Below are 21711 nucleotides of genomic sequence, written 5' to 3'. Positions count from 1 at the left end.
GATAAGTGCATTATAGTTCCGAAGCACTTTCACACACAAGAACTTACCTGGTCCTTGCAGTGACCCTAGGTGAAAGGAGGCCCTATCTTTATTTGTCAGGGGAGGAAAGTGAGGTACAGAGAGTTAAAGTGACTTGCTCAAGTTACTGTATTACAACAAGGAGAATCCACTGCATCCTTGTTTCATGTTCAGGGCTTTTATTACCCATGCACGGCCTTGTGGAATGTTACTTGCTGGCATGCACTTGCCATATGTGGGGACTATTTCATTTTTCCAATTTTCCTGTTACCTTAGTTATGGTCAGCTTAACTCTAAATACCATACCCTTATGACATCATACATGTAGTATGTGTGTGTACACATGTACATGGATGTGCTCTTATATGCATGCACACATGTAAGCACACGCTGGGAGACAATTGCATTTATTTTTCATATTTTAATTCCTTTTGAGTGTACTTTTAAAAGATGAACATCTTTGAAAACTGATGTGATTCAGCCAGTTTTGAGGGTGCTAAATCATTTGTTTGGACAGAAGCCTGAGCAGTAATTCAGTCCCAATAGAGGACAAAAAAAAGGTTTTTCACTTTAAATGAACCATGATTTTTTTCTGAAAACATGATCTAATTTCTTTTATAAAGGAAGTGCAAAAGAAATTTTGTTGCCATCTCCAGCTGTCAAGTGGTCTCCCATACTTTTGCCCTGCAGCAAAAGGAAGGGACTCAGGTGACAGATCCCAAATTTCAACTAGTCACACAAATTACAGACCTTCCTATCCTGGTGTCCTCTTGACCTTCTGCCTTTCCCCTACAATGAAGAATGAGACACAGTTTAAATCAAAAGGACTCTCATGGGCAATTTTACAAAACAAATAGAAGGCTCCCCCCAACCCACCCCCCACCCCGCTTCCCCTGCTGGGCCAGCCTGTTCCCTCTTTCTACGCAGGCAGGAGTTAATAATTAGAAAGACCTTTTCCACCCTGGACAAAGATGCTCTGTGTGCCAAGCCCTGTTTGCTTTAAAGAGTTTGACAAAGTAAATATTTACAAAAACAACTATAATCAGATGCCAAATACCACTTCTAGGGGACTTGGACAAGTATTTACAAGAAAGGCCTTCTCCATGTGGCACCACACTGCACGGTGGCGGAAACTGACCAAAGGTCTGTACTAGCTCTACCATGAGGCTCGGCATATCGAAGTCTTTCTCTTAGCCCAGGACACTTCCCACAAAGTATATGAATAATTACATTTACCGTCGAAGAGTCAATTCAGAAATGTTGTACCGATCCAGGAGCACAGGAAAAAGTCATTAAAAATTACTGCTTTCAGCAGTTGGGGAAAGCTTTGTGAAGTCAACAGAGGAAATTAAAGCCAGGGCTAATTAGCATTCAGGAAACATGTCAGTATTTTTGAAAGGTTTTTTTTTTTTTTTTTAGAGGGGAACTGCTGCCTGGCTAAAACCTAGTCATAATATTTGTATTACCTGTAGATCTGTTTTCTATAAAACTATGGGACCTGAGCACTCCAACAGGATGAGAATCAAAACAGGTGCCTCTCTGCCTGTTCCCATTATGCACATTAGCCCATGGCCTTCTCACAGCCTGTTAAACAGCTGAATTTGAAACAATAATGGTGCAGGCCAAACACTCGCCTGAAGGCCTGTCTGTCTTGGGATTTGGCCATTTACATTGATTTTTTTTCACCCACATTTTTCACGAAACACAAATATTTGCCATGGCAACTGAGGTGTCACATGACATGCTGCTACATAAACAGCCTGGAAATCTCTTAAGGGAAAACAGCCCACCAGTGCTGAAAATACAGTAAAAAACTCTTGAAGATTTGGGCGTTAAAAGAAGAAGATCTGGGAAGAACAGGTAACAGTTTACTATGGAGACACAGTAGGATTAATTTCTCCTGTGCCAGTTTTCAATTTCTCTTCTTTTCTTTTCTTACGAGAGTAGTGGAAAACATGACCACATTAGGGTAAGCCAGAAAAAGACACTGCCAGCTGTCTCCTTTCTGTGGTGAAAAGTTTCAATTATCACAAGTCTGTATGGGGCCCCTCAACATAGGAAATCAAGCTACGAAAGTCCAGCATCTTCAAAGTACAGGAATATCCATGAGGATGAATTATGTAATGTGAGGTCCTAATGTTAAAGAATACAAAATTCCTTCCCTTCTTCATTAAGGTATTCTCTGCAAAGTTGGAGATCTTGCCTTCTTAACCTATGCTTAAAAACAAATGAAATACAGTAGAACCTCACAATAATGTATCCTATATAACACAAATTTGGATGTAAAGCAATAGCTACTGTATCCTGGACTCCTGACCAGTTAGCAGTACAGATTGACCCAGTCATCTAGTTAATCTCACAATGAGGCAAGATGATTGAATTTTTTAAACCCCACTGATAGTGTCAAGATGACTTGTGACTCCGCCCTTTTAAAATCCAATGCACCCCAGCAGCAGCTGAAATAGCACTTATTTCTATGTGAAAGGTACAACTCTATAACGTGTATATCACCAAAAATCTCACAGACAATACTGTAAATAAGAACAATTTTCTTTCTGTAGTTAGAAATACGAATACCTTTGATCTTTGTTTCTTGGGAGAGAACTTCACTTCTCCTGGAGGCTGCCGTGGTTTCTGAGATGCAGCAAAAGGGGCTGTGGATGGAGGTGGTGCAACGTTACTTTTTCCAGGAGAGGCTGAGTCATTGGATGGATGCTACTGAGTTTGCACCTTGAAAGTCAAATGGCTTTGTCACCCACTATCGGCTCACTATCTGTCTTTCCTATATCCATTCAATGAAACATCTGTGATCACTGACGTCAAAAGGAAAGCCAAAAGCATCAAAAGGCAACAGTTCCAGCAGAATACAAGGTCAGCCTGCCTTATGCAAACTGCCCAGATGAAAAGGCAAATTTTAAAAGCAGGCAAATTAGAATAATATTTGCCTTATAAAATGCTTCGCTATAAGACTTCTTTGAATAACTGGATTCTCAAGTTCATGTAAAGGGAATTAATATAGCTACATATGATGGATTATTTTATTGTATAGCCATTAAAAAAAGATGATTCTAAAAAAATTTAAACGACTTGGGGAAGTGATACAAGTGAAAAGTACTGTAAAGATTATTTTTAAAATTAATTAAATCCGTAAGTAACAACTTTTGGAGAACACACCTAGTCCACAGGGGAGTGGACCTACATGCTAGACAGTACTTTCTCAGCCCTACCTCTCTTGCTGCCTGGAAGCAAACCTGACTGCCCTTTACAAATAGCCCAAGTCTGACAGTCTCAGGAGAGAAGAATTCATACATTACTCATTCCAAGGAAGAGAACAAATAATTTTATTTAAATAGTTAATTGAATAAAAGAAGTGAGGCTTCTTTCAACTCAATTCCTTCAACTCAATCCCCTTTTCTGTCACTTGTTCTGTAACAACAATCTTAGAAGGAATTGACAGATACTGATGAAAAACAGCAAGAATATCAATATATAATTTAGAACCTCACTTTCAGGACTCACTTCTTTCAGATTGTCTCAAGTGGACTACAAGGAATATCTCCAGTCATCTTTTAAAGAGTAGGAAGAATTGCAGAACCTTATCACTGAAACTCTGCCTTCACAAAAGGGATTTATTTGCTGCATCTGATCAACCTAGTTTTATACCTCTTAGGTTTCCCTGGCTTCCGGCAACCGTCCCTATCTGTTGTAGTCCTCATACCCCTCTGGCCGGTGTGTGGTAGTGTATGAAGACCCCATTTTAAGCCTGTAAGTTTTTGCTTCAACTTCTGTGCTCTCCTGCCCTGGTGTCCACTTTGGACTTTGCTCTCCCATTTCTGAAGGTAAATTTACACCCTGCTCCCAGGCTGCTTTGCATCCACAGATTCACCAGTAAAACTCGTTATTCCTATTGTTTGCAGACTCAGTGTACTTTTTGTTTAACTCTCAGGTTCCTGCAGACAAGGGAGATTTATAGCTAAACCCATACGGAAACAAAATAGCTGCTGACAAGTTTTCAAGTGGGCATAACTTTTAAAGGATTTTAGTAAAATTCTAATACAATTTGGTAGGATGAAGATTTCTAAGATTTGTAATTTGACATGGCTAATCCACAGTTAACAGTATCTTTAGGAATTTTCTCAGTTGCCTGCAGAAATGCTATCACTAAATTATCACTTCCTGCAGCCTTGGATTTTATGAGACATGCTTTTGAAGAATGTGTCTGCATCTTTAGCAAAACTGTATCCTAAGGCACTGCCTATTTTGCTACTCAATTTCCCTGCTGGAAAAATCTGCATGATATATATATTAAATATATTTAATATCCAACAAAGACCAAAATTTTCATGAATGGGCTAGTTTAAGCATAAATTATCACACTAAGTATTTAGTATGTCACTAATCCTAATGCTAACTCTAACCCTATCCCAGGACTTTTTTTTTTTCCTTCACTTTTCCAGCCTTCCTTGCAGCTAACAGTGGACACGTGACCAGTGAGATGTAAGGGAAAGTTCACCCAGAGGCTTCTGGGAAGAAACTGACACCACTATTTCCCCCTTCTTCCTGCCTGGAGTGTGCATGGAAGGCCCAGATCTGCGGGAGCCATCTTACTGCCATGAGGTGGCAAGCATGAGGATGAAATCAAACATGCTAAAGAGCGTAAAGCAGAGAGAGCATCATGACAACCCTGCTGATCAGTGCCACCATCCCTAAAAATCCCATCCTTACTTCCCAATTTCTAGTGTGTGAGACAAACTCCTCACTGTTTAAGCCACTGGTAGTCTTCTGATACTTGCAGTCACATGCATTCTTGACTGGTACCTATTCCCCTTCCTCCCTACCTCCTTCCTTCTTCTCTCCCTTCCACTCTCTGTCTTACTGATTGTGCTAGGGTCTCAAGTACAATGTTCGATAATGGTGGCAATAGTGATCATCCTTGAACTGTCTCTGTTTTTAATGGAGAAATAGAAATGGAATGTTTCAAAAGTTTCCCTACAAAGAATATTAGTTGCTCTGGGTTTTAGTTGATAACAACAATCAGGTTTAGAAAATTCTCTTCTACTCTACTTTACCCAGAGGCTTTTTCCTTATCATTAATGTTGAATAGTATTGAATGGTTTTTTTTTTTTTCATTTTGGCAAATATTGAGATAATTATAGGGTTTTTCTTTTTTAAGCATGTTAATATGAATTATATTGTTAGATTTCTTAAATGTTGGATCTCTTATTAATACATTCTTCCTTGATTATGATGAATATAAAAAAACTTGCTAACTTTTATTTAGAATTTTTGCCTTTATGTCCCTAAGTGAGATTGAGCTATATGTATTGTTTTCTTATAAGTGTCTTTATTGAAAAGGATACTTTTCAATTTTGGTACCAGAGTTATAGTAGCTTCATAAAATCAATTGGTAAGCTTTCCTTTTTTTTTTTCCTCCCCATGGAATAGTAAAAAATAAGAATCGACTAATCCTTTAAAGTTGGTAAAACTTCTCTATAAAAGACTTAGGGCCTTTTGTTCTCTGGGATATTTGTGTATGTGTGCATATGTCCATGTGTGTGTTTAAGACAGAGATATTTTTGACTACCAATTCAAATTATCTAATGATATTGTTTTCTTTAAGTTTGCTATCTTTTCTTGAGTTAATTTTGGCAATTTAAATTTTTCTAGGAAGTTTTTCATTTCATGTTCTAAAATGTATTGGCATAAAGTTACCATAATATAATTTTTAAAAATTTGACTGTATCTGTAGTTATACATCTTTTTTCATTTTAATATTATTTATTTGTACCTTCTCTTTTCTTTTCTTTATCATTATTGCTAGAGATTTGCATATTTTATTATTTTTTCCAAGAAGCCAGTTTTTAATTCTCTTGGATTATTTTAATTGTTTTTATTTTCTTAATGTCTGCTTTTATCTTCATTATTTCTTTTATTTCATTTTTCTAGTTTACTGCTTCTCTTTTTCTATCTTCTTGAGTTTAACTAAGCTTAGCTTACTTATCAATTGTTCTTATTTTCTACTAAATGCATGTAATAATGGATGATAACTGCCCAGAAATGATGAAAGACATTGGTCTATAGATTAAAGAATCCCAATAAATACCAAGCAGGATAAATCAAAAGACCTATATACCTAGACACATCACAGTGAACTTGTAGACCACCAAAGATAAAAAGAACTTATATGCAGCTATAGGGGAAACAAAAGACAAATTATTTTTAAGGCGGCCACAATTCTATTTATCACCGACTCCTCAGTAGCAGCTATAGTAGCTAGAAAATAATGGAATAATATCTTTAATGTTCTGACAAGATATCTTTCAGAAATAAGGACATAATAAACACATTTTAAGGCAAATAAATAAGTTGAAAGAATTTACCACCAATAGACTTGTATTAATGAAAATTTAAAGAATGTAATTTAGGTACAAGGCAATTGATGCAATATTGAAAATCTAAGATGCAAGAAGGAAAGAGCAAAGAAAGTGGTAAACATGTAGAATAATATAATATGTATTAATTGCATAAAAACATTAACGATAATGTCTTCTAGGGCTTTTAAAAAGAAGATACAACTAAAATCAATGAGAACAATAGCATGTAAATCAGGAGGGAGACAGAGTTTGGTTTTACTGAGTTCCTATTTTTTTTTCTATTTTCAATTTCACTGACTTCTATTTTTATCTCTATTATTTCCTTCCTCTGTTTGCTTGGGCATAAGTAATTTTCTTTTTCTAGTTTCTTAAGTTGGGAGCTTAGATAATTAATTTGAGATCTTTCTTCTTTTCTAATATAACCATTTAATGCTATAAATTTCCCTTAAGCACTACTTTAGCTGCATCCTACAAATTTTGGTAGGTTGTATAGTCATTCAATTGTATTTCCATTCAATTCAAAATATTTTTTAATATCCTAATGACTTCCTCTTTGGCCTATGGCTTATTTAGAAGTGTATTGTTTAATTTGCAGATATTGGGGGATTTTGTAGATTTTTTTTTCTAATTGATTTCTAGTTTAGTTCTATTATGGTCAGAGAACATATTTTGTAAGATTTCAATTGTTTTAAATTGGTTAATATTTGTTTTATGGTTCAGCTTATTTTGGTGACTGTTCCATGTGCATTTTATTTGTTTTGTTTTTTTGAGATGAGGTCTCACAGTGTTGCCCAGGCTGGCCTCAAATTCCTGGCTTCAAGAAATACTCCCACCTCAGCCTCCCAAGTAGCTGGGATTAGAGGTGTATTCTACCATGTTCTGTGGTGGTGGTGTGTTTTAAAGTTCTATAATAGTGTTCTAGTATAGTCTTCTAAATTGCTACTTTTTTTTCATTTACTAGTTCTATTGATTATTGACAAACTATTGAAATCTCCAACTGAAGCTGTGGATTTGTTTATTCTATTTTATTAATTTTTGCTTATGATATCTGTTAAGTGTACACACATTTAGGAATGAATGCCTTCTAGCTGGATTAGCCCTTTTATCATTGACATATCTCTTTATCCTTGCTAATATGTCATGTTTGTCTGATATTAATAGAGCCAATCCAGTTTCTTTTTATTATTGTTTGCATGTTATATCTTTTTCTATCCTTCTCCTTTTTATTAATTTTGAATTTACATTTAATTGGTGCCTACCCTCATAATAATTTACTTTTGACTTTAAAAAATACATATGAACTTTTAATTTTGGAATAATTTTGGATTTACAGAAAAGTCACAAAGATAACACGGAACATTCCTGTATACCCTCATTCAATTTCTCCCAGTGTTAATATCTTTCATTATTGGCTGGGCATGGTGGCTCATGCCTGTAATCCTAGCTCTCTGGGAGGCCGAGGCGGGCGGATCGTTTGAGCTCAGGAGTTTGAAACCAGCCTGAGCAAGAGTGAGACCCCATCTCTACTAAAAAATAGAGAGAAATTAGCTGGACAACTAAAAATATATAGAAAAAATTCACAGGGCATGGTGGCGCATGCCTGTAGTCCCAGCTACTTGGGAGGCTGAGGCAGAAGGATTGCTTGAGCCCAGGAGTTTGAGGTTGCTCTGAGCTAGGCTGACACCACGGCACTCTAGCCAGGGTAACAGAGCAGGACTCTGCCTCAGAAAAAAAAAAAAAAAAAAAAAAAATATATATATATATATATATGTGTATGTATCTTTCATTGTCATGGTTCATTTGTTAAAAGAAACAATTATTGATACATTACTATTAACTAAACTCCAGATTTCCTTCATATTTTACTAGTTTTTACACTAATGTCCTTTTATTGTTCCAATAAAAGATATTCTGATCCAAAATATCTCATTGTATTTAGTCATAATGCCTCATTAGTCTACTCTGGTCTGTGACAGTTTCTCAGTCTCTACTTATTTTCGTGATCTTGACAGTTTTGAGGAGTACTGGTCAGGTATTTTGTGGAATGTCCACAATTTGCATTCATCTGATGTTTTTCTCATGGTTAGACTGTGGTTATGGGTTATTGGGGCAGAATAACACAAGGGTGAAGTACCTTCTTCATCACATCGTATCATGGGCCACATGATATGAACATGACTTATCACTGGTGGTATTAACTTTGGTCATTGGGATAAGGTAGGGTTTACCAGGCTTATCCACTGCAAATTTTTGATTTTTCCCTTTTCCATACTCTATTATTTGGAAGTGGGTCAGTAAATCCAGCTCACATTCAAGGAGCAAGGTGGGGCAGAGAATTAAGCTCCATTTCTTTGATGGGGCAGTAACTACTTAAATTATTTGTAATCGTTCTATGAGAAAAATTTGTTACTTCTCACCCTTTTATTTTAACCTACGTTTCTACATTTAAAGTGAGATTCTTATAGACCACATACAGTCGGATCTTGCTTTTTTATTCAATCTGATAATCTCTGTCTTTTAATTGGTGTATTTAGGACATTCACATTTAATGTACAGATAGCCCTCACTTTGCACTATTCCAATATGCACACATTTTAATTATTATAGTTTAGTTAAATAACACCAGTCCCCCAACAACATGGTTCAAGTTTCAGTTACCATGGTATATTAATTGTAATTGCATAAAGTGCAAACTTTGGTGCTAGATCTTTATTCCACAAATTGCTACATAAATGACAGATACATATCAAGATCAGTGACCAATCATGTCATCCCTTTCAAAGTTTGTCAGTGATTGGTCACTGTGCATCTATTTTTGAGTTTGCACACAGACTGTAAAGAATGTGGTGGTCTTGTCTCCCAGTAATAAATCCACATGATTTTTTTTTTTTTTCAAAAAATGGACAAACGAAGGAATTGGGTAACAAAGTTGAAAGTACAGCAAAAGAACAAAATTGATGGTGCTCCAACTGAAAATGAAATAGTTTTTAAGTAGAATTATAGAAAAAATAGCTGACTGTAGAAATGCTGACACTGCTCCTGTTTGAAAGATTCCAGGAATACATCCAGAAGAACTTAGTCAGGTTTAATTTATTGACATACATGAGGAAAGTGGTTGTGATGAAAGGATGAACATATTTGAGAGGATCTGATGCCAGAAAAAAAAATTCACATTAAATGAACTCGGAGATATTTCATAATATTAAATGTGCAAAGGATAAAAAGTTGGAAGCTAACCCAAACTTAGAAAGAAGTATGACATTCATCATACCACAGTAAATATTATCACTACACATCACAAGTTATGTGATAAAAAAGGCAAGCACTATTCAAGCTATTCTTGATAAGTTTTTTTTTATGAAGAAAACATTAGTTTTTAATGTTTCTAATGTTTTCACTGATAGGGTACTAAATAAATATTTGTTTTATTATTTTTTCTATTGCCCTATACATTGTAATGAAAAAGAGAGCTTTCTGATATTTTGACAAAAATCTTAAAGGTCATGTAACAATTGTAATTTTTTCTACTGACTGTTAAAATCACTTTGCATGGTTTCTGCTTGCACAATCATTTGTATGGTCCCACACCACCATGCAAAGTGAAGAATGCTTGTAATTATTGATATGGCAGAATTAAAATCTACCATCTTGTTAAGTTTTCTTTTCTATTTGTCCCACATTTTCTTTACATTTTTCACTGTTTTTCTGCCTGTTTTTGGATAAGTATTTTTTATTATTCCATTTTGTCTCCACTATTGGATTATTATTTAAAGCTCTTATTATCAATTTCTCACTCCTATCTTTTGTGTTATTGTTGTCATACATTTTAATTTTACATATGCCATGAAGCCACAACACATTGCTAATAATTTTGCTTTAGATCAAGGGTTGTTAGCAAACTATAGCCCACAGTCCAAATCCACCACACAGTATCTTTATAACCCTTGAGCTAAGAATAGTACTGAAAGGGTCATGAAGAAGAAAAGAAGAAGGGTGGAGGAGGAGGGATAGGAAGAGGTGGTGATGGCAGCAAAATAAAAAGGGGGAGGAGGAGAGGAGGAAAGGAAAAATATGCAACAGAAATTGTATGCGGTCCACAAAACCTGAAATTATTTACTTGTTGACCTTGTCTTTATATCATCAGTTATCTTTTAGAGCAATTAAAAATAAGGAAAATAGGCCAGGCATGGTGGCTCACACCTGTAATCCTAGCGCTTTGTATTGCTTGAGGGCGGAAGTTCAAGACCAGCCTGGGCAACATGGCAAGACTCCATCTCTACAAAAAAATAAGAAAAATTCACTGGGTGTGGTGATGCATATCTGTAGTCACAGTTAGTCAGAGGCTGAGGCAGGAGGATCACTGAAGCCCAGGAGTTCAAGGTTGCATTAAGCTATGATCCTGCCACTGTACTGTAGCCTGGGTGACAGAGTGAGACCCTGTCTCTTTTTTTAAAAAAAAATCTCTTTCTGATAGTTACAACATCTAGTCTCTTAGTCTGGTTCTATTGATTATTATGTCTCTTAACAGTGAATTGCTTTTTGTGCCTCACAACTTTTACTGATTGCCAGACATAGGACCTAGAACAGTGAAGACTGAGGTAAATAGTATTTGTGCCTAGAAATGGATGCTTTTCTTCTTCTTCAAGGCCATTAGTGTGGGAGATTGGGTGTGATCAGCATTTGAACTGGGTTTGGGTTTTGTTGTCATGGTTACCTTCATTGCACCACCAGCTCCAAATTCTCTTTCACCTTTGTGCACGTTATTTTCTATTTTCTCTGCTATTCCATGTCTCGTGGTCCAGTCTGAAGAGGTCTTTATCCATAAAGACTTTCAGTCATCCTCTATTATCTCAGTTTTCTGCTTATTAGCTATACATGTATTCTCCTGTTCTCTGTTTGAAGTATAATACTTAGCTCTTAAAAATACTCAGAATATATTGTTTTTACATCTAATACTACCGTCTTTTTCATTTGTGCATCTTTCTATCTAATTATACTTTCTAAAGTAATTTCTATATTAGGTAGTTATATTATACTTATTATATATTTTTGTCCTTGATCACATTTTAGGTGTACAAATATACCAATTGAGTTTTATTTTATTTGTCTCTTGGTATAATTACTAAAACACATTAACTTTAATACTTAAAGTCAGGGGTTGATAAATTATGGTCCCTACACCAAATTTGGCCTGAGGCCTGTTTTTTTATGGTCCTCAAACTAAGAATGGTTTTTACATTTTTAAGGGATATTTTTAAAAGGAGAAGAAGAAGGAGAAGAAGCAAGAGCAGAAGAAGATAGAAAAAGGAAGAGAAGAAGTAGTGACAGAAACCATATGGGGTATGCAATGCCTGCAATATTTCCTATCTAGCCCTTTATAGAAAAAGTTTGTTCACTCTTGCTTAAAACCAATGTGCACTTAGTTCATGCTCTTTTGTGGGAAAAAGATTTACTTCTGTAAAGGACTAAATTAAAAATGTGTGACATAAAGAAAAACAGAACTAAAAATAAGAAGAAATAGACAAATTTACAACCAGTGTGAGACTTTAACACACCTTTCTTAACAACTTATAAAATAGGCAAAAAATTAATAGAGATACACATTTGAATAACATGATTAAGTTGACTTGATTAAATATATTCAAAACACTAAATCTAACAAGTGCAAAACATATATTCTTTTCAAATGCACATGAACAGTTCACCTAAGTTAATCATATGATAGGATCAAAAAGCAAGTCAGATTTTAAATAGCTGAAATGTTCTTCAAACAACAGAATTAGGCTATAAATCAATAATGAAAAAGATAACTAAAAACTACTGAAATGTGTACACTTCTAAATATCTCATGGGTCAGAGAAGAAATGACAATGGACATTAGAAAATATTTTGAATTACAGGATAATGAAAATATGAAATAAAATCTTAGGGAATATGGCTATAGTGGTGCTTTGTGTGAAGTTTATAGCCTTCAATTTACATATCAGAAACAGTTGAAAACAATCGAAAATTAATGAGCTAAGCATGTGTACCAATAAGTTAAAAAGATAGGAAAATTAAACTTGTAGAAAGTAGAAGGAAGAAATACTAAAGGAAAGAGCAGATATCAATAAAATAGAAAACAAATAAACAGCAGAAAGGATCAACAAGGTCAAAATCTGGTTCTTTGAAAATACTAATAAAAAAAATTGATAAACACCTAGAGATACTCATCAAGAAAAAAGAGAAATGCAGAAGTAACCAACATCAGTAATGAAAAAGCACATCATCACAGATCCTACAGACATGACAAAAATAATTAGAGGATACTGTAAATAACTTTATTATAATAAATTAGAAAACTTAGTTGAAATGGACAAATTCCTTAGACAAAGTTAACTTTTTAAACCAAAATAGACCAAAGAGATAACTAAAATAGTCCTATACCTGTTAAGGAAATTAAATCCACAATTACAAGCCTACTCCCAAAGAAAACTATAGATTTAAATGGCCTCATTGGTAACTCTCCCAAATATTTAAGAAATAAATAGTACTAATTTCATCCAAATTCCTCCAGAGATTATAAAAAGAGATAGCATTCACCCACTGAGGCAAGACTAGCATTGATACTAAAACCTAAGGGAAACACTACAAGAAAGAAAGAAATTTCAGGCCAGTTTCATACATGAACAAAAATGCAAAAAAACTGTAAACAATTATTAGCAACTGACGTCCAGCAATACATGATATATCACAACTAATGGGGCTTATTCCTTAAATGGATAGGGAATAAATAGGGGTGTCAGAGGTACCAGCTAAAACAGATTTCAATAAGAATAAGAGTCTCATAACATAATACTCCAAATGTCAAAATTTCAATTGAAAATTATTCATTATACCAAGAACCAGAAAGACCTTAAACTGAATAAAGATAATGAATAGATATCAACACTGAAGTGACAGAGACCTTAGAATTATCTGACAAAGGTTTTAAAGCAGCCACCATAAAAAGTGCCCCCATAAGCAAGTACAAACATACTTGAAACAAATGAAAAAATATAAAGTCTCAGCAAAGAAATAGAAAGTCTCCACAAAGAAACAGAATATATAAGGAGGACCCAGGCCGGGTGCAGTGGCTCATGCCTATAATCCTAGCACTCTGGGAGGCCGAGGCAGGTGGATTGTTTGAGCTCAGGAGTTAGAGACCAGCCTGAGCAAGAGCGAGACCCCGTCTCTACTAAAAAATAGAAAGAAATTATATGGACAGCTAAAAATATATATAGAAAAGTTAGCTGGGCATGGTGGTGCACGCCTGTAGTCTCAGCTACTCGGGAGGCTGAGGCAGGAGGATTGCTTGAGCCCAGGAGTTTGAGGTTGCTGTGAGCTAGGCTGATGCTATGGCACTCTAGCCTGGGCAACAGAGTGAGACTCTGTCTCAAAATAAATAAATAAATATATATATATATATAAAGAGGAGCCAAATGCAAATTTTAGAACTCAAAAATACAATAACCTAGATACAAAAATCAAGTGGATGAGCTCAACAACAGAATGAAGGAGACAAAGAAATCAATGAACTAGAAGATAGCAAAGTTGAAATTACTCAATCTGAACAACATAAAAAAAAAAACAAAAAAATGAATAGATCCTCAAGGATCTGTGGGATTATAACAAAAGATCTAACATTTGTATCAGTGTAGTCCTGGATGAAGAAGAGATAGAGGGCAAGAATGAAAAAAGTTCTCAAATAAGTAATGACTGAAAACTTCCCAAATTTGGCAACAGATGTAAAACCTGCAGATTGAAGAAGCTGAACCAAACTGAAACAGGATAGAACCAAAGAAATATACACCAAGACACATCAGGGTCAAACTTCTGAAAACTAAAAACGGAGAAAAAAAAATGCTGAAAGCAGTCCGAGAAAAGCAACACCTTAGTACACGGTAAAAATAATTCAAAAGCAGATTCCTTATCAGAAAAAACATGCAGGCCAAAAGGAAGTGGCACAACTATTTTCAAGTGCTGAAAGAAAAGAACTGCCAACACAGAATTCTATCTCCAGTGAAAATATCCTTCAGGAATGAAGGGGGAAATAAAGATATTCTAAGATGAAGGAAAATGGAGATAATTTGTCATTATTATACTGACTTTAAAAGAATGGCTAAAAGAAATTATCTAAACCAAAGCAAATGATAAAAGAATGAACCTTGGAACATTAGGAAGAAGGAAAGAACATAGTAAGCAAAATCATGGGTAAAAACAATAGACTTTCCTTTTCCTCTTGAGTTTTCTAAATTATATTTGGTGGTTGAACCAAAAAATTATAACATTGTCTGATGTGGTTCTAAATGTACATGGAGAAAATAAACACGCAACTATTAATACCATAAGACTCAGCAATGATACTCCTGGGTATTTATCCTAAAGAAACAAGGACACATGTTCATACAAAAACCTGTATGCAAATGTTTATAGCAGCTTTATTAATAATAGCCAAAAACTCATATGTCCTTCAACAGGTGAATGATTTAACAACCATGGTACACTCTGACGTGGAATATTGCTCAGCGATAAAAAGGAACAAACTACTGATCTAAGTAACAACCTGGATGACTCTCCAGAGAATTATGCTGAGTGAAAAAAGGCAATCCAAAAAGGTTATGCCTGTATGATTCCATTCATACATCATACTTGAAATGACAAAATTATAGAAATGGAGAACAGATTATTGGTTACCAGGGATTAAGGGGGCATAGGGTTGGAGGGAAGTAGGTGTGGGTATAAAAGGACAACATGTGGTGATGGAAATGTTCTGCATCTTGGCTGTATCAATACCCTGGTTGCGATATTGTACTACAGTTTTGGAATCTGTCACTGTTAGGGAAAAACTGTGTAAAAAGTACAAGGGATCTCTGTACTATTTAATATTTTTTACAATGACATGTGAATCTATAATTATCTCAAAATCAAAAGTTTAATTAAAACAAACCAATGGGAGTGAAATGCTAAACCACAGGATAGGAAAAATTATTTGCAATATATATAACTGATAAAAGATTAATATATAGAATGTATATAATTCCTATAAATCACTAAGAAAAAGAAAAATAACACAATTTTTTTTAAAAAAGGTTAAAGTCTTAACTTACTTTATAAGAAAAGATACTGAAATGACCAATACACGCATCAAAAAACTTGCTCAATTTTATTGGTCATCAGGAAAATGGAAATTAGACATACAAAGAGATACTACAATAGACTCTTCCAAATAGCTAAAGTTTTAAAAACTGAAATATCAAGTGTTGACAAAGATGAATTTTCTGGCACTCTTATATACTGCCAGTAGCAAAATAAATCAGTAAAATCACTTTGGAAAACTGGCAGTATTTATTAAATTGGTATATATGATTACCCTGTGACTCAACAATCTACTTTTTGATACATATCCAGCACAAATGCATACATATGTGCATTAAAAGACACCTACAAGAATGTTCATAGTAATATTATTCCCAGTAGCCCTAAAGTATAAACCACTGTAATTCCCACCAACAGCAAAACAGATATAAAATTGAAGGGCATTCATATGTATTTCATATATTGATACATATTTGTCCTTTATGCCTCTCTTTCCCTCATTCCTATCCATCAGCCAGTCCTCATGTTTCCACCTTCAAAATATAACCTGAATCTGTTCATTTCTCTTCATCTCCACTGCTACCATCCTCCTGATATTCACCACTGTTTCTGGTTTACTGTAATAGTCTTTTAACTAGTCATCTTGCTTCCACTCATGCTCCCCTTTGCTTCATTAACTGCAAAGCCATCAGAATGGTCTTATTAAAACATAAATCAGATCACCTTATCCTCCTGTTTAAACTTTTCAGTGGGTTCTTAACTGTCATTTGCATTAAATCCAACTCCTCACCATGGTTTGAAGGCTACCATGCTGGTTCTGGTATAGTCTAAGATGTTTAAAATGAAAGATCTTAAGATATACTGGGTGGTTTAAACAAATTAAGAGTTCTTTCTGTCTCACACACAGGCCAAAGGAAGATAGTCTAGACTCAACATGGAGTCCCAGCTTTGGCTTCAAAGTTCTTGTCCAGCTCTCATCGTCACTTCTGCAACCCAGCTAGTTAGAGGGAGGAAAGGAAAAGCAGAAGCTATGCCCCTTTTCTCTAAAGGGCACAGCCCAGAACTTTCCCTACCTATTTCTGCTTACATCCTCATTGTCCACAGCCTGGTCACATGGCACACCTAGCTGCAAGGAAGGCTAGGAAATGTTGTCTTTAGTCAAACTGACATGTGCCTACCCACAAGCCTATTACTATGGAAGTAGGGAAGAATGAACATTGAGGACAACTCGTAGTCTCTGCTCTAGCCTATATCATGTGATCCCACTCCACATCTCCACCCTTATCTCCTCCCTCTCTCTTCCGTTGCTCATATACTGGCCTTCTTGTTCATCCTTTCTTCAGTCCTCAGGGCCTTTGTCCGTGTACTATTATATATCTGAAATGCTCTTCCTTAGATCTTTACATGACTGGCTTTTTCTCATTTGGATCTCAGCTTAAGCCTCATCCTCTTCTGAGAGCCATTCCCTGACCCTTTCCTCACAAGCAAAGTAGCCCCCTCCCTATCACTCTCTAACCCGTATTGTTTTATTTCTAGCACTAATCACTAGCTTAAATTCTCATTTACTTACCTGCTTATCATCTGTATCTCTCACTAGAACATAAGCACCATGAGAATAGAAATGTTGTCTTACTTATTCTCTACTGGATCCCCAGAATCTAAGTGCTACTTTCAATAAAGCAATCATTCAACAAATATTTGTTGAACGAGGCCGGGCGCAGTGGCTCACGCCTGTAATCCTAGCACTCTGGGAGGCCGAGGCGGGTGGATCGCTCTAGGTCAGGAGTTCGAGACCAGCCTGAGTAAGAGCGAGACCTCGTCTCTACTAAAAATAGAAAGAAATTATCTGGCCAACTAAAAATATATATAGAAAAAATTAGCCAGGCATGATGGCACATGCCTGTAGTCCCAGCTACTTGGGAGGCTGAGGCAGTAGGATCACTTAAGCCCAGGAGTTTGAGGTTGCTGTGAGCTAGGCTGACGCCATGGCACTCACTCTAGCCAGGCAACACAGCAAGACTCTGTCTCAAAAAAAAAAAAAAAAAAAAAAAAAAAAAAAAAAAAAAAAAATATATATATATATATATATATATATATATATATATATATATTTGTTGAACGGATGAGTTAATTTAGCCCAAACCTCTAATTTGAACTGGGATAGCTGAGGCCCAGAGAAAGTAAATGGCTTGCCTGAGGTTCTACAACTAGTCAGTAGATTCCTAGGTCATTACATCCTATTTCATCCAGTCTCCTCTTTAAAATCTTCTTCTATTATCTCACCCCTGAGTAATTATTCCTCTGAACTACTATAGCACTAGACTTTAGCATCCATTTGGTTTTTATTCCATGCTACTTTGTATTGTTATTTATCTGTATTATATCTGTGTTGTTTCCCCAACCAAACTGCAAGCCCCTTGAAAATACCAACCTTCTAACACACACAGAGCACAGGCTCTCAATATGTAGTTTACAAAGGTGGCCAAAGTTAGTCTACGCATGTATGTATGTATGTAGAGACAGGATCTCACGATGTTGCTCAGGCTGGTCTTGAACTCCTGCCTCAAGCAATCTTCTCCCTCAACCTCCCAAAGTGCTGGGATTATAGGTGTGAAGTTACTTTACTCAGTAAAGTGAAACTCAGGAGGATTATAACTTTCATCTTGTCCTATTATTAAGGATAAAAGTTGGCTACTAGAAGGCTAGATTTAGGGAAGAGATAATTTCTGTGTATCCCCAACTAAGCACAGAGGCAAGAACAACTTACCTACAGTTGGAATCTTACGTGCTTCATCAAAACTATGCAGAGGAGCTGCTCTGGGTGCAATGGGTGGATTCTTCAGGTTAATCTTTGCTGTTGGTGGAATCAATCCTCGTTCTATCATGCTTAAAATCCCTAAAAGGTAAGATTAACAGAATATGAGTTTAACCCCAAGCAATTCTATGAAGTCTGAGCTCTATAAATTTCACAAGTGTAACTTACTTCATTCATCATCTTATTTGTGAGGGTCCGTCTAGTGCCTTAATCCTCTGCATGAAAAAATAGCTACGGTATACGTTCATTTAAGCTTAATATTCTAACCCAAGGAAAAATGTCATTTCCAACAGCAGTAACATGAAATGAAATTGCACTAAGGTAATTTCATTTTAAGGTAGAAATATAATTTCAAGGCAAACTAAAACTTCTTTATACTTATGACATTTTCAATCATTATTAATATTGTTACTCTTTTTAAAATTCAGAGAAATCAGGCACATATTCTTAATAACTAAGGAGATCTTTTGTTCTGAAAGAAAGTCCATGTGCTAGAAACCATCCCCTGTATGATATAATCAGTCATACTTTACAAAAGAAGGAGTTATTTAGACATTTCTCATATCACCAGGAGATATGAATGCCCAAATAGGTTATTTTAGTGTAACTGGACAACATGGTTAGTATTAATGCAAGTAATTTACAATTCCTAGACCTCATACTGTGTCAGCATGGCCAGTGCCAAGCCTTTTTAAGGATAAGAGACATTGTTAAATAAATAAACAAATGAATAAATCAATGAATAAATGAATAATTGAACAAAGCCTGCTGTCAGGGGCAAAATTTTCATTAAGGTGGATCTATTGTATTAAAGCCAGAAACCCTGAAACTTGGGGACTGCTTGCAATAAACTTGTGGTAGGGCTACAGTTTCTTGTTTCTCTGTTACATAACAGACTGAAATCTAAGACATGAAACTATAAGAATTCTAGAAGAAAATGTTAGAAAAACTGTTTTAGATATCGACCTAGGCAAAGAATTTATGAAGAAGACTCTGATGGCAATCACAGCAACAACAAAAATAAATAAATGGGACTTGATTAAATTAAAAAGCTTCTGCACAGCCAAAGAAACAATCAACAGAGCAAATAGTCTACAGAATGGGAGAAAATATTCACATACTATACATCTGATAAAGGGCTAATTACCAAGATCTACAAAGAATTCAAGCAAATCATCAAGAAAAGATCAAACAACCCTGTTAAACAGTGGACAAAAGATGTGCACAGAAACTTTTCAAAAGAAGATAGACTAATGGCCAACAAACATATGAAAAAATGCTCAACATCTCTAGTCATCAGGGAAATGCAAATCAAAACCACAATGAGATATCATTTAACTCCAGTGAGAATGGCTTTTATCAAAAAGTCCCAAAACAACAAATGCTGGTATGGATGCAGAGAGATAGGAATACTCATACAGTATTGGTGGGACTGTAAACTAGTACAATCTCTATGGAAATGAGTATGGAGATATCTCAAAGAACTAAAAGTAGAACTACCATTTGATCCAGCAATCCCACTACTAGGTATTGACCCCAAGGAGAAAAAGACATTCTATAAAAAAGATGCCTGTACTCAAGTGCCTATAGCAGCACAATTCATAATTGCAAAGATGTGGAAACAACGCAAGTGCCCATCAATACATGAGTGGATTAATAAAATGTGGTATAGGTATACCACAGAATACTACTCAGCCATAAAAAATGGTGAACTAATACCTCTTATATTAACCTGGATGGAACTAGAGACCATTCTCCTAAGTATAGTTTCACAAGAATGGAAAAACAAACACTAAATGTACTCACCATTAAATTGGAACTAATCGATGAATACTTACGTGAACACATGGAAACAACATTCATCAAAAATCAAGCAGATGGGAAGGGGTAGGTTGGGATAGGTAAATTCACAACTAATGGGTACAATGCACACTATCTGGGTGATGGGCACACTTATAACTTTGACTGAAATGGTACAAAAGCAATTTATGTAACCAGAACATTTGTTTCCCTGTAATATTCTCAAATTAAAAAAAGAAAAAAGTGGGCCGGGCGCGGTGGCTCACGCCTGTAATCCTACTATAATCCTAGCCCTCTGGGAGGCCGAATCGCTCAAGGTCAGGACTTCGAGACCAGCCTGAGTGAGACCCTACCCCCCCCCCCCGCCCCCGGTCTCTACTAAAAATAGAAATAAATTATCTGGACAACTAAAAATATATATATAGAAAAAATTAGCCGGGCATGGTGGTGCATGCCTGTAGTCCCAGCTACTCGGGAGGCTGAGGCAGTAGGATCGCTTAAGCCCAGGAGTTTGAGGTTGCTGTGAGCTAGGCTGATGCCATGGCACTCACTCTAGCCCGGGCAACAAAGTGAGACTCTGTCTCAAAAAAAAGAAAAAAGTGGAGATTCCTGGGCCCCATCTCAGATCTGTCCAAACTTCCAAGATCAGGGCCTGAGAATCCACATTATTAAAGCTTCCTGGAGATATTTATGTGTCCTCAAGTTTGAGAACCACTAGAATTGCAGCCCAGTAACATACATGTTAAATAAGCACTCCAGATTGATCTTTTGTACTCTTAAGAACTACTGATCCAGAATATAACTCTTTAAGTCCCTTTTGAAATTAGTAATTCAGGTTCTAATACTTACAACACTAGATTTAAAATAGTAAGACTAATTCTTTGTCCTCACAAATATTTTCCACCTATAAATATCAAATCCCATTTCCAAGAACTATACTTATTTTGCAGATGTGAAAAACAAAGCTCCTTAAAATTCAGTATATTTTCATTTCAAGAGTCAGTTTTATTCTCTAAGAATACCAAAGAATATAAGCATGATTTTAATGCTTCCTTTAGTGCTAGCTGAAGCAATTCACTAAATTTTAGACAAACACATATGTATGTGACAGGTTATCTGTTTCATTGAAATGCTGGAACCTCTGAAGATTACCTGACCCTACAGGGTTCTATATCTTTGTTTCTGATTGTCCATTTTACAGTTCTGTAATGCTGCCAGAAAAGAACCCAAACTCTGTAAAATAATTTAAAGAGGTTTATTCTGAGCCAAATATGAGTGACTGTGGCCCAGAGCATGCCCAAGAAGCCTTGAGCAAGTGGTCTTACCGTGTTTGGGTTACAGTTTGATTTTATACATGTCAGGGAGACAGGAATTACACATAAAATCATAAATCAATATATGGAAGGTGTATATTTGTTTGGCCTGAAAAGGTAGGACATCTTGAAGTGGGGCATAGCATTATAGGTGGGTTTAAAGATTCTTTGATTTCTAATTGGTTTAAGAAACGAAGTTTTGTCTAAAGGCTTGGAATGTCTTAAGTTAAGGAAGTCTACTAATCACAGACAAGCCATTGGACATATACCAAAC

At 35.7% G+C, this 21711-nt stretch overlaps 1 protein-coding gene across 3 annotated transcripts in view; it reads right to left on the bottom strand.

Annotated features, from left to right (window-relative positions):
* IQCH (IQ motif containing H) overlaps nt 1-21711 on the bottom strand; it is a 201869-nt gene that overhangs the window by 108478 nt on the left and 71680 nt on the right. For all 3 annotated transcript variants that reach the window (XM_045541606.1, XM_045541600.1, XM_045541616.1), the window contains 3 exons: nt 18277-18405; nt 2596-2672; nt 769-807 (listed from right to left, as the gene is read on the bottom strand). In XM_045541606.1, coding sequence (XP_045397562.1) covers nt 769-807; nt 2596-2672; nt 18277-18394 — 234 coding nt within the window. In that variant the 5' untranslated portion in view covers nt 18395-18405. The remainder of the gene's footprint in view (nt 1-768; nt 808-2595; nt 2673-18276; nt 18406-21711) is intronic.

This window comes from Lemur catta, chromosome 1, assembly GCF_020740605.2.
Source record: "Lemur catta isolate mLemCat1 chromosome 1, mLemCat1.pri, whole genome shotgun sequence".
Classification (NCBI taxonomy): Eukaryota; Metazoa; Chordata; class Mammalia; order Primates; family Lemuridae; genus Lemur; species Lemur catta.
This window is presented reverse-complemented; position numbering and strand designations above follow the sequence as displayed.